The sequence below is a fragment of the Aythya fuligula genome, chromosome Z (assembly GCF_009819795.1).
Source record: "Aythya fuligula isolate bAytFul2 chromosome Z, bAytFul2.pri, whole genome shotgun sequence".
Lineage (NCBI taxonomy): Eukaryota > Metazoa > Chordata > Aves > Anseriformes > Anatidae > Aythya > Aythya fuligula.
In genome coordinates this window covers 19,037,547-19,050,052 of record NC_045593.1, presented here as the reverse complement: position 1 = coordinate 19,050,052, position 12,506 = coordinate 19,037,547, and the positions used below count along the sequence as shown (strand labels likewise).

The 12,506-nt window shown below is 40.9% G+C and overlaps 1 protein-coding gene across 2 annotated transcripts in view; it reads left to right on the top strand.

Moving 5' to 3' along the window:
• The window catches only part of PLPP1 (phospholipid phosphatase 1), a 59,211-nt gene that overhangs the window by 35,709 nt on the left and 10,996 nt on the right, over nt 1-12,506 (top strand). For both annotated transcript variants that reach the window (XM_032205323.1, XM_032205322.1), the window contains exon 4: nt 9,518-9,575. In XM_032205323.1, coding sequence (XP_032061214.1) covers nt 9,518-9,575 — 58 coding nt within the window. The remainder of the gene's footprint in view (nt 1-9,517; nt 9,576-12,506) is intronic.

The following is a 12,506-nucleotide window of genomic DNA, read 5'->3' as shown; positions in this document are numbered from 1 at the left end:
GCTTCCTATTTGAGATGCTCTCATGACTTTGCTTTTCCTTTTGTGTGTCTACAGCTGCACCTAGGGTTGTAAAAGGAGAAGGGCTAACACATGGTGTGGTTTCCTGAGCCCTTTGATTCATTAGCTTTTACTCATATTCTGAGCTCTTGGTTAAGGTATAGATTTGGAGGTGTCCCAGTCATCTTGCCTCATACATCGTCTGCATTTGGGATGGCTTATTTCTGTTCTCTTAAAGAGAGATGGAGCAAAAGGGGGGGGGGGGGTTGTCTTGTTTGTGCGTTAAATGTGTTTTGAACTGGATTTCATAATTGCCAGATGTGTCCTTTCATGATGAAACTTTGTTGTCCTGCTGGATTGCATCTGAAAAATCCGGATTGAATTTCAAACCTAGGTAAATGCTGGGCTCAGTTTTTTTTTTTTTTTTTAATTATATATATACCCATCTATGTATATGTATACATACTTAGTTTGCTTGAATGCAGTTCAAAAACTTTAAAATTTTTGAAATTTATGAAATTAGCAATAATATTTCAAAGCAATTTGAGAGTTGCAGAGGGAGATGGTTCAGGTTTCTGAATGCTGAGAATGAAGGGGTCAGTATTTAAGAGCCAGAGATGCATACAGCAAGGAACTTGCTCTTCTTCGTAGCCTTAAAAATGGAGAAAGCAGAGGTCCTGCACACATGTGGCAGTGCACTGTCGTCATCATATAAACCAAGCTGCTCCCTTCCACTCCAGGGCTGTAAACATTGCCATGCTGTTGGTATGAGATACGGAACAGTCGCTTCCCTTCTGCAGATGGGAAGGCATAAACATAACCTGCTTGTCCTTGGTAAACACTGCAACGGTGGGAACAGACAGTGGGCATTCAGCTCCTTTGCTGGAAAGTTGTGAGAATGTAATTGTAAACAGTCTTTTTGACAGACTAGTCCTTCAAGCAAAAAAAAAAAAAAAAAAAAAAAAAAATTGGCTGTGCTTGACGGTTCCTAACTAACCAACTAAGTGCATGTGTGTAATATGCAGATGCATAAAGAGTGTCTTGCACAACCTCTGCTTCTGTGCAAACAGAAGGCAGTGCAGGTGATCTGTCTGAGTAAGGACAGTGGTGAACTGATTCTGCACAGAATTGTTGCCATATTTCTGCAGTGCATACTGAAAGTACTCTGCTAAGACTTTTTTTTTGTAGTTGAGTCTTAAGTCATGTTGGAAAGCAGTTCTGAGCACCTGTTAGCTTTTTCAGAGTTCTTTTCAGTTTTCAGGAAACTTACTCAAACTAGAACAAAACACTTATTTTCAGCAATTGTTCCCGAAGTCTGCGCTCTCCCTTAACAGAGTGGCTGAATATAGAGGAGAGGGGGAAGGGAGCAGTGTTGTAGGTATTTAAAAGATGAGCTGGACACCAGCACGCTTGTTTAGGCTGCTAATGCCCCACCTCTTACAGCAGTGCTAAACTTGGTGGCAGTGTGCAGTGCAGTTTGTTGGCTTACTCTCTGGGTTTACCACTGGTTAAACTAGTTCCCATCAGCACACCTTCTTGTACAGTGTGAAGTTCACCCCCACATGTAATTGTCCTGGGTGTGTGCTAAAGGGCTCTTAGCCTGCCTGCTCAGGCTTTCTGTGCTCACTCCAAGCTCTTCTGGACATGTTTTTTATTGCATTTTAGATGAGCAGTTCAAGTTTCTCCCGGTATTCTAACTACTGACTTCTAAACATTTTTGTCGTTTTTTATAAAAAAAAAAAAAAAAAAAAAGGGAATGGTGATGGGCTGGGATCTGTAAGGTCAGAGTCCTGGGTTTGGAGGAACAGGAAAACCTGATGACTGTGCAGATCCAAGCAGCCGTCCTTGCTGGCTCATTCTTCAGCTCACTGAACTGAACGCACACACGCAACTAAAACCTTTGAACCTTAGGTGGTAAATATTAAGCCATGCTGCACTAATCAAGCTACTTGAAAGGCTCTCTATGCGATCTGAACTCTGTCAGACTCAAAAGAGGACTTGAGGCTAGCAGGGATGCCTGTGTGTGAGAAAAGCTTTCTCTATAAAGTTCAGTTTACCAGAGGATTGTTGAAGGTCTCTAATTTCAGTCTGTCACTCTGCTCCATTTGTGGTAACAGATAACACAGCTGTGAAGGTTCATAACTATAATTGTATTACTAATGTACTGATTTATATCACAACTCAGATGTCTGTGGAAAAAAACAGTTCCCTACTTCAGTTGATATATTGCTGTCATGCTGCCTGCACTCAGAACAAGATGTGTAGTCTGCCATTGCAAACAAAATGTAATCTTCAAAGAAGTCTTTAGGAAATTAGAGCTGACTGTTTTGACCTCGATAATTTATTTCAGCACAATTGCCAAGGTGGTGCCCTTGACTAATCATTTGCCAGGAATTTTACTTTAGCTTTGTTTAGAGTTGTCTGTTCAAGCTCTTTCACAGGCAGTGCACATGCGTGCCAGTGAGTGTGGTTAATTCCCTTAGAGCAGTTCCCAGGAGCTAAGTACCCATGTCAGACAGCTGGCATGGGGCTAAGCCTGCATAAAGGTTTGGTTGAACTTCAAAATAAAGGTGGAAACTCATGTTTTCCCTTCTACATAGGGAAAACTCCTTTAAAACTCAGTGTTTAAAAAATAAAATAAAAATCAGACATAACTTGCTTGGATTTTAATCAGTTGGTTTTTTTTTTTTTTTTTTTTTTTTTTTTCCTGTGTCATTAGATAGCCTTTGCAGGTGATTTGCTCTGGATTTTGTTAAATGTAACCCAAAAGACTGGACATTTGCTTCACACTAACCTGTCTTTATTACACAATTGTTCCTAATTTTCATAGTTCTCTCTTGGTACTGGTGGTATTTCTAAGATGAAGCACCATTGTGTGTTAAAATAATGTTATGCTGGAGTATTTCATAAAAGCTTTGTTTTGAAACTAAGCTTTGTGGAAAAAAAACAAAATGCACTTACTCATTCAAACATAACTAAATAGTTTACTTATCTAATCTGGCAGTTTCCAATAACATCATGAATCAGAAATGTCTCTAGAGTTTATACAGACTTGTTAACTACACGTTTGCTTGGGTACTACTGGTATGTTGTGTATAGCAATCTGATTATTTCTGTTACAGAGCTTTTAACCTTTGAGCTGTTACACTGTCACTGTGCGGAAGCTTAAAGGTTCAGGAGTTTTCATCAGAACCTATTCAGTATGTTTCAGTTCTGGAAAGATGCCTGCCAAAACCTTCTGAGGAAGTCTGGATACTGAAGCAGTTGAAAGGTTGAATGGACTGAATGCCAGATACATTTTTGCTATTAATCAAATGATGCAACTGTTCCCTTTACCACTGCTTCTCACCCCTTTGTCATTACTGTTATCCAAGATGCAGCACAGCTGATTTGTGAACACATTCAGTCCTATCCAAATAATCCTCTACTCCTGAGAGCTGGAGCCTAAATTAGGGTACCCACACTTAACGCTTGTGGGAAGGTTACATGGAAGGAAAACACTAAACACGGTGGTCAATGAACCTCTTAAATAATTAAACTTCAGAAGTTGCTGCTGGTCCATGGTGAATGATGAAAGGGGGCTGTACTTGATCTAGAGAGCACAGAAAGCTGCCTCTCTAATAGAAATTAATTGTCAACAGGGAGCACCAGATCTGAAAGATAAACTTGCTGTAAGCAACTGAGAAGCAATTCTGCGGTCCGGATCAGATTTCTGATCTTCCAGCTCTTTGTCCTGATGCGACTTGGCCCTTCTATGTGGTGATGGATAGCATTAATTTTCATAACTGAAAATATGGCTCCTCACTCTTTACAGTTCTCAGAAATAGCTGTCCCTGCTGTTTTTGGTGTTAGTTTGATCTGGGCATACAGCGCTCCACTGAATCACTGTGTGGCAAAGAGCCTGTATCTTTATTCCAAGGGCATCTCTTCCTATCTATTGGTCAAGTCGTGTAAGCTAAGGCACTGCATCTCATGTGCACCTGAACTGGTTTATTAAATGTATTATTAGGCTTAAGAAGACACAAATGTCAGCCTGAAAAATATACTTACTTAAAATTTATCTATTAGTTCAGTTACTTATTATCACCGTTCAGTTCATTAGCAATCAAAGTGTGTAGTTTGTGATGCTGATTTTTTTTTTTGTAATTTAGCTATGGCTAATGGAGCAGGTAGATGCATCTTATCGTTTGGCAGAACTTTTTTGACTTGCACAGCCTATGCCCAAATCAATAGAAAGGGACTACTTCGAAATGGACATGAGCGTATCTGTATGTTGCTCAAAGCTCAAGCAGTACTGCAGGAAATCCACTTAGTGCTGACAGCTTTCTTGCCCCCTAATTGCTGAGGATTACAAACTTTGGGGTGGGGGGTGGACTGGAGATAAGGTTCTGCATGCTTTCCAGGTGCTTTGTTTCCAAAGCAGTTTGTTAAAGAGGGATCATTAATCAAATCTGTGATTTAACAGGGATTACTCTTTTTTTGTTCTCATTCCCTTTATGTAAAATGATGGTAACACTCCTGTGAGTCAGGAAAGTACGTGGATAACCTGTGCAGACATGGCTAATTGAACAGAGGTTTGTAATCTGATGCGTGTGAGAGCAAACCAGCCTTTAGAAATACTGGTTTGAGTCTCACTCGCTGTTTTCACTCTTACTTTTTCCTGAGAGAATTATTATGAAAGAAGTAAACAAGGTTGCAATTTTTTTCTATTTGGAGGAGGTAAACTAGAAATACAGGGGAAAATCAAATTTCCCTTTGGACGTTAAGCTAAACTGAGTGTCAAAGTAAAACACAACACAGGAAAACTGTGGTAGTTTTGCAATGTGAGCATGGAATGCCATTGCCACGTGCCAGTAGACTGGACTTGGTAATGCTGAATTCAGAGCGTATGTGCTTGTGCATGGTGAAAATGTTGGGAGTTTGAGTAACTTCTTGCTCCCTGGATGAAATGTTGAAGAGAGAATATTAGTCAGTTCAGGACACAGGTGAATTTTTGCTCATTTGAAAAGAAAAAACAGCAGGCTAATAAAACTTCTTCTCTACTGGTTATCTTTACAGGAAAGTTCATTCTCCTGGTAGCCACCTGTACAAGCCACAATGACAGCTGCAGAACAGCTAGCTAACTAGAAATTGCCCAATTAGATTGTTCCACCAGTGTGTAATCTCTCTGTAAAAACAACAAAGTCCATGCCTGCTTGCATGTGTTGTGCTATATTTCTCCAGTTCCCAGGGTGGTAGGTTAGTGGAACCCAACAGCCTATGCCAGCAGAGGTTTGAGTCTAAGAGCCCGCTTGACCTCTGTGAAGACGAGCCTCCTGGCACTCAGAGCTGAGTGAAACCACTCCATGTTCTCCCTGACCTCAGGAAAAGGTTACTTTCTTCCCCTGCCTCTTGCACTATCTGCAGGGCTTGTTGCAGAAGAATAATAGAGGTGGGGGAGAGAAGAAGGTGATTGCAAATTAGGACTGCCTCTTTCTTCCTCGAACCTGCTAGTTCTGTTTTTCGTCAGTAGGACAAGCAGGGAACTTTCATTTGTGTAAGATAAGAAAACGGTGAGATTGCTCTGCTTTTTGAAGATGGGTAATTACACATTTTTCTTTTTACTAACCTAGTCTTGGCATGTTTTGTCTCAGTGCTGGCAAAGTTTGCTTAGTATCTGCCTCTACTTAAAGCAGAGCTGAGTGGCTCTGCTCTCCTGCCCCAAGTATGATTAGGGAATTGTACAAGACACTTAACAGAAACCTCACGTAGAAACACCTTTGTCAGTAAAATTGGGAAGCCTGGCAGCTCTTCCCTCTGAATGTCATGCTCTGTACTTCAGTATGAATTTAACTACTGGCAGGGAAGGAAGAAGGTGGAGTAACTGTAAATAATACCGTCTTTTGAAAATGGATTTCTGACTTCTTAGTTGTGGATGTTGTTAAATATACATGACTTGCTTGTGCAATTAATTGACCGTTTCTTTGCAGTGAAGCGCAAAGTACTCAGAACTTTGAGTCCTCACTGATATCCTTGGAACTTGTTCTCGTAGAAGTCCGACACCTCGAGAAGAGAGTGGGTTCATGTGAAAACATGTTGATTGCTGAACGCAGAGCTGGTTGTCTTTAAAGAATGTGGTGTTCAGCTTGTGTGTAGCACTATCACCTTATTAAACCAGGTCCTCAGTGTGTTAATTCTAGGAATAATTCCCTGCCAAGCGTGCAGAGCAGTCTGGCACACTTGAAATGGACGTGCTGGCCTGCAGTTTGTTGGACATTTTATTCCCCACCAGATCAATGAAATCTGTAACGTGAATGTCAAGGGAAGCTTTGAGTCAGATGTGAAGAATCTGGAGAACCTGAGGATAGAAGAGTTTTGCAGGCTAATCCAGTGGGTGATTATTTTTGTGTTGATGATACAGAAACAGGCATAATGTTTTGTTGGATATCCTGTTTTCTGTTCATAAATATTACCATACAAAATCCAACAATTAAGCTGAGACAATACCCACAGGCAAGTCTCTATCATGTTTTTGTGGCACAAGATAGCCTTGCTTCTGGGCTATTCCATTTTACTGTCACTTCTAAATCTTTTAAAAGATTTTTAACTTGCTGTTTAATATTTCATTGTCTTGTACTTATCCAACTCTTTCCTAATCTCTTGCTTCACTAAGGCTATTCATTCCTCTATCAGACTGTTGCAGAGAAGTGCACTTTGCTTAATGCTTCTGCACCTTCAGTAGTTCTTACGAGCATATAAGAAGCCACGCTTTTAAGAGCAGTTTAAACAGAGTGTTAAGCTGTTTAAATGAAGAAAGGTTAGCAGTTTATTTTGTGTGCTGAAAGTAGGTAGTGACTCTGCTTGGGAGCAGGTAAAAATGCAATGCAGCTTTCACAAGTCAAAATCCAAACTCTAATGTTTTGAGAGAGTTGGGGGTTTGTGTTTGTCTCCCACCTCTGACTTGTTTCCGTCTCTTGGGAAAACTTTTCTTGTTTGCCTTTCTGTATTTCTGTGAACATAGTAAAGACCTTAGCAAATTTGTAGACATGGCTCTGTGCAGCTCCTGTAGGTAATGCAGCTGGCTGAGATATTGCTGCTGAGATAATTTACCCCTTCCTTCATTAGCCAGAAGCAGGGCTTTTGAATGCTGCCTATAGCACTTTATTTACAAATGTAATTTGATCTAGAACTCCTGTGTTCTTGGAACTAGTAAATTCTGATTTTATTTTTAATCATTTAATTTTAAATGCTGGCACATGGCAATCATGCTGAGGAATAGTCAGAAAACTTCTGCATTGTTTCACTTTAAAGATTTGAAAGAATCTTAAAGTTTTCATAATTAAAGTCTAGGGAAGTGTAGGGATGGCAGTAATACCAAAGAAATTTCACTGGGATTGCACAATGTACAAGTTGGATCGATATTTTGTCCCAGTTGTATTTCTGGCAATACTTCATGTGCTAAACACAAAGTTTTAAGTCATGCACAGCATATTTATCTATTCCTGATGAGGCTGTACTTAAATTTTGTAATCTTCAACTTGGAACAAGACATTCTTAATGTTACATTAGCTGCTGGCATTCTTGGTTTTGGACATACCTAATAACACATTTAAAATGGCATAGGGATTCCAAAATGAATGAAAAGAGTTGCATTTATTACCTTCTCTCATTCAACACCCTTCTGAATGCCTACAGTTGGCAGTATGTTGCCCTAAGGAGTTGCAGGAAGTTTTGTCTTACGGACAACAGCGATAGCCCCGAAGATAAAAATATTGGCACAGGGCTCAGGAATTCATTATTGTGATTTTTTTTTTTTTTGAGTGCTCCTTTGTGGCTCAGACATATCTTGTCTGAAAGATAACGCTTCCAAGTTCTTGTCATACAGGATTTCATAGCAAGCTGCTATCCAGAGATCAGCTGGTGAGGAGTAAGGACTACTGCAGTGGAGATGGTGAGACTGCAGTTTTGCTGCAGAACCTGGATTTGAATTTCAAGTATCTGAAGATAATGCTGTCAGTACAGTTTTTCTGAATTGGAAGTGTCTTTGGTATCTCCATATACACAGTACTCATCTTGCTCTTTTCAGAGGGCTTGTTTAGGGTCTCTGAAGATGAAGGCTATTGATAGTGCTTTAAACCAAATGTAAACCAAGAGCTCTTCCTGCCTACACAGGACACTTAGCGTGCATTTTTCTTTCCACTGTCTGATGCAGTTTCTTAATATTGTGCGTGCAAATTGAGTTTCCCTTGTGCATGGGATTGAAATACTCTCAAGAAGGCAATCAGTTAGTGTTGAGTGTTGAACCCAATTATCTTACTGCACATCATTACTCTTGGTGGGAACAGCAGAGATGTTTCCTTCACCAGGGATTTCCCTTGATCCAGGCTCTCCAGCTGGCTCAGCTCCTGAAGTCGTGAGGTGGCAGAGGGCCACCAGGGGAGCTATGAAAACTCTTCTAAGTTGTCCTTGTTCGTGTATGTAAGATTTTAAGTGGGTTACACAGCTAAATCACACAGACGCCTGTCAGAGGCCTGGTGGATAGCCTGTGAAATGGCCAAACAGTTGTAGGTGCTCCACATAAGGTAGGAAAAAAAAAAAATTGAAATACAATTTCATCTCGTGATTGAAGATCGAATCAGAAACCTCCTTCCATTTTACCAGCCCTTGTTGACAAAGAAGTGGCAGGGGTTTGTCCTGTGTATGGTTTGCCTCAGGTTCGGGAGCCCTGTCAGGCCTCTGCCATTACCCGCAGCCCCTGACGTGAGGGCCCTCTCAAGGCCTCCTCGGTGTCCTGGGGCTGTTGCTGCCGGCTGCCCACACCTCTCAGCCTAGAAGCTCCCTTTAGAAGAAGTTAGAGGCAATATTGCTACTTCTTAAACGAAATAACTGAGTATAAAACTGTTTCCATAAATGTGGGATGGGGTGTCACCTTTTGCACTTGGCTGGCTGGTGAACTGTCTTCCTGCCTGTCCCCTTCAGTGGGTCAGTGGTCAGTCTGTACGAAGTGGTATGTTTCACAAATATGTAGTACAAACAGCTAAACACGAGCAGTCACTATCAGGCAGTATTTAACAATATTCATTTATGAATATTCATTTTGGGTGAGTATGCTATTTGTTCTCATAACCATGCTGTGACTATCAGATAGGCACTCTTAAATTGATGATATTTACACTTTTTTAGTTCTGGTGTTTATCAAGAACACAACACAAATATACTGCTTTAATACACGCTTGATTTCTAGTTTTAAGGATGCGCTCACTTGCTAGTCAAGCTTTAGTCAAAAGACAGGCAGTTACTACCAGATGTTGAAATCAATTTAACATTGAAATAGGATAGCTTCTCAATAGTGAAATCAGCCCTCTTTTGTCAAAAACTGTCGTCAGACGTTAGTGATGACTTCTGTGCACAGATAGCATCCTTGAAGTAATAGCATGGGGATGTTTGCATTTTCCTTGTTCACTTGTGTAAAATAACTTAGTATCATTGTAGACTGTTGCAAATGGAAAAATAATGAAATGTCTGATCTCTTTTCTTCCAGACTCTCGTTTTACTCTGGCCATTCATCATTCTCCATGTACTGCATGCTTTTCCTAGCAGTAAGTATACTCTTTCCATCTACATGCCAACAAAAAGTCTTATTGACCACAAAATAGAGATATTTGCTTGAGCTGTTTTGTGCAAGGGACACTAAAATAATAAATGTCTGACAATGAAATGTGCAAAGCCTACTTAAAGAAACAAACACACACGTGGCCTTAAACTGTTGGCAAATTATTTTGAGTGTTGTATTGTTTGATATTGTTTATGTATGATTATCCAGTGCTTTTTCAGTGAGTGCTTCTTTGAGTGCTGATCTTCAGTATTGATCTTCAATACATTTCAGTCCAAGTCGGCTAGGGTAACTCATCAACCCTAGAATAAATTTTGTAACTGAGAAGTTTATACATATATACAGGATGGCACAGGATTCTCATCTGTCAACTATTTTTAAAAAAAGGCAAGTGTCTTTACTTGTTCATTGTCATTGGCAGTCTCCAAAATTGTATAGGTCCATCTGTTAGGTGATTTCAAAAAAAGACCAAACAAACCAGAAAACAGATCAAAATCACTGTGTCAATGATATGGTGAAACAGTTCCTGCTGTGTAGCAACCTAATACTGATTTCCTCCATTGTTTGATTATGTGTGTCTGATATAACTTATCCTTGCATGGTTTTTCTTGAGCAATGTGAAAATGTGGCATTGCATCCTTTCTGAAGCACAAACTCGGAGATGAGAACTTAATAGGTGTATTATGAATATGGTTTATAATCTATACTAACTGGATTACAGTCATTGGTCGAGGATTTCAATCTGTCTGAACTTTTATCTCTGTCATGTGTATGAATAACGAGCCCTGCTTGCTGCAGCTTGTGGGAAAGGAGGTTGTGGTCAGGAGGACTTCTCAGCCAGCATAGACCGAGAAGAAAGGAAGTTGCTATTTTGAAACCTTGCATCTGGTCATGAGAACTCCCCCCATGCCTCAATTACGTGCTGTAACACTGAGAGACCTTTTAGTTTTAAACAGTGTTCTGCAACTTTGGCTTTCCATGATGCCAAGGAGCAAAGATTAAATCTCCCCAAAATATATTAGACAAAGTGAAAATTGACAAATGCACCAGGTAACACTGATTGTTTCTGGGTCTGATGTGATGGGGTCTGAGAACTTGTTAGTGTTAGGTCAGAGGTTGGACTCTTGGAGGTTTCCTCCAACCTAGATAATTCTGTGATTCTGTGACTTCAGACCTTGTTTGTTTAACCTACTAGGATTTTTTTTTTTTTTTTTTTTTTTTTTTTTTTTTTTAAAAAGCAGCCTTTGGCAAAAAGGTGTTTTTATTATTTCTTTTGAGGATGCTAATTTCTCCATGTGGGTTGAATAATCTTTTCTACAGTTGCCTATGGCATTGGGTGTTTTTGTTTTTGTTCTTTTAAATCCATGCAGGAAGCTTGTGTGGGGAGTTGCTGAACTCCTGCGCTGAGTTACAGGCAACTGCGGGGTTTGTGTGTCTATGCATCCTTCACTCTTCAGCAACCTTCTGTATGGGGAAAGAGGTGGGATGCTGGGGGTCAAGTCCTTCCTCTGTATGCCACTTGGAAAGGCTGTAAATCCAGAGTTTGTGTCAGCACCCTTAAAAAGTAGAGGTACAAATACCCTTAACTCTCTTAACATAACATTTATTTAACAGGGATTTATCATAGATTAGTTTGTCACTCAGGTGTGGCAGCCAAATGTTCAGAACAGAGCTAAAGATTAGTGAGAGCAGTTTTGAAATCACAGGCACAAGAAGGAACCTAATTCCCAAGTGTGCTCCCCTTCAGAAGGCCTGGGTTGGACCCATCCAGCCGTGCAGTCATCCGCATGGTGGCTGGTGCTGCAATACTGGGATGTGGGAGATGGTGCAAGAAAATGCTGTTGTAGCCCTCAATTTTGTGCTTCTTGTATGCTCACTCACCAAAAGAGTTTACCTTCTCACATGTTCCCTCCTGAACTATGTACTGAATTCACACAGGGTCTGATTTCGGTCAACTTTTTTTTCTCTAGTATCCAGACCCTGGCCAGAGGTGGATGATGGGTGCTCTCCTCCTTTTCCTGCACCTCAGTTTCTTGTCTTGTGTCTCTGAAAGAGCTATGGTTGAGTACAAGTAGTAAGAGGTTTTGAGGAGGTTAGACTTTAGACTTCTACTTTCTTCAGAGAGACATCTGAAGAGGGTTAACAGCTCCTGTGCAGGATGTTTTTTCCACTGATTGATACAGTACTGCTGCATACCAACCTCTGCACTGAATGCAGGCCTTTCAATAAAAGACAAAACAGGTGTATTCAAGCGGGTAGCAGCTGCAGGAAGGTGGGACAAACTTGCTTTCTCACCCTCCACCTTGCCCGCGTGGCGAGGCAGAGTGCTGCCCCTGGCTGTACACCAGACCTGTGGCATTTGATAACCTGCTTGTTAGCTGACCTCTCACGCTGGCTTCAGCTGCTCCCTGCACACTTACTCCAGCTGCGGACTGAGTCATGAGTGGGACAGGGCCGTGAACATGTGGCATTACTCATCGGCGGCGTTAATCACAACCAGATGCACGCATGCTGGTTGCCTAAGGACGAGAAGAATCTGCCTTGTGAGCATGCTGCTGAATGTTGCTGAACACGTGTACTTTGTCAGGTTACGCATTTCAGAAAGGAGGGAGCGCTTTGGGGGGTGGGGGGGGGATAAAATGGGAAATGGTCTCTGCCACAGATAGCACAGGCGCTGCAGCCGTGAGATGGCAGATGCTGAAAGTATGTGGTTTGAATCAAGCCACCTTGCAAAACGCTAGGCAAAGGTATGAAATGCTTCTGCAGCTTCAGGTACTTAAAACAGAATGGATGTGCTACGAATAAATCAAATTGTAGCTGCACTTTCTGTTCTGTGCACCTGAACAGACTGGTTAGAAATGAACATGATGAGGTCATTCATTATTAATTTTCAAATATTTTAGATGCTTTGATTTGT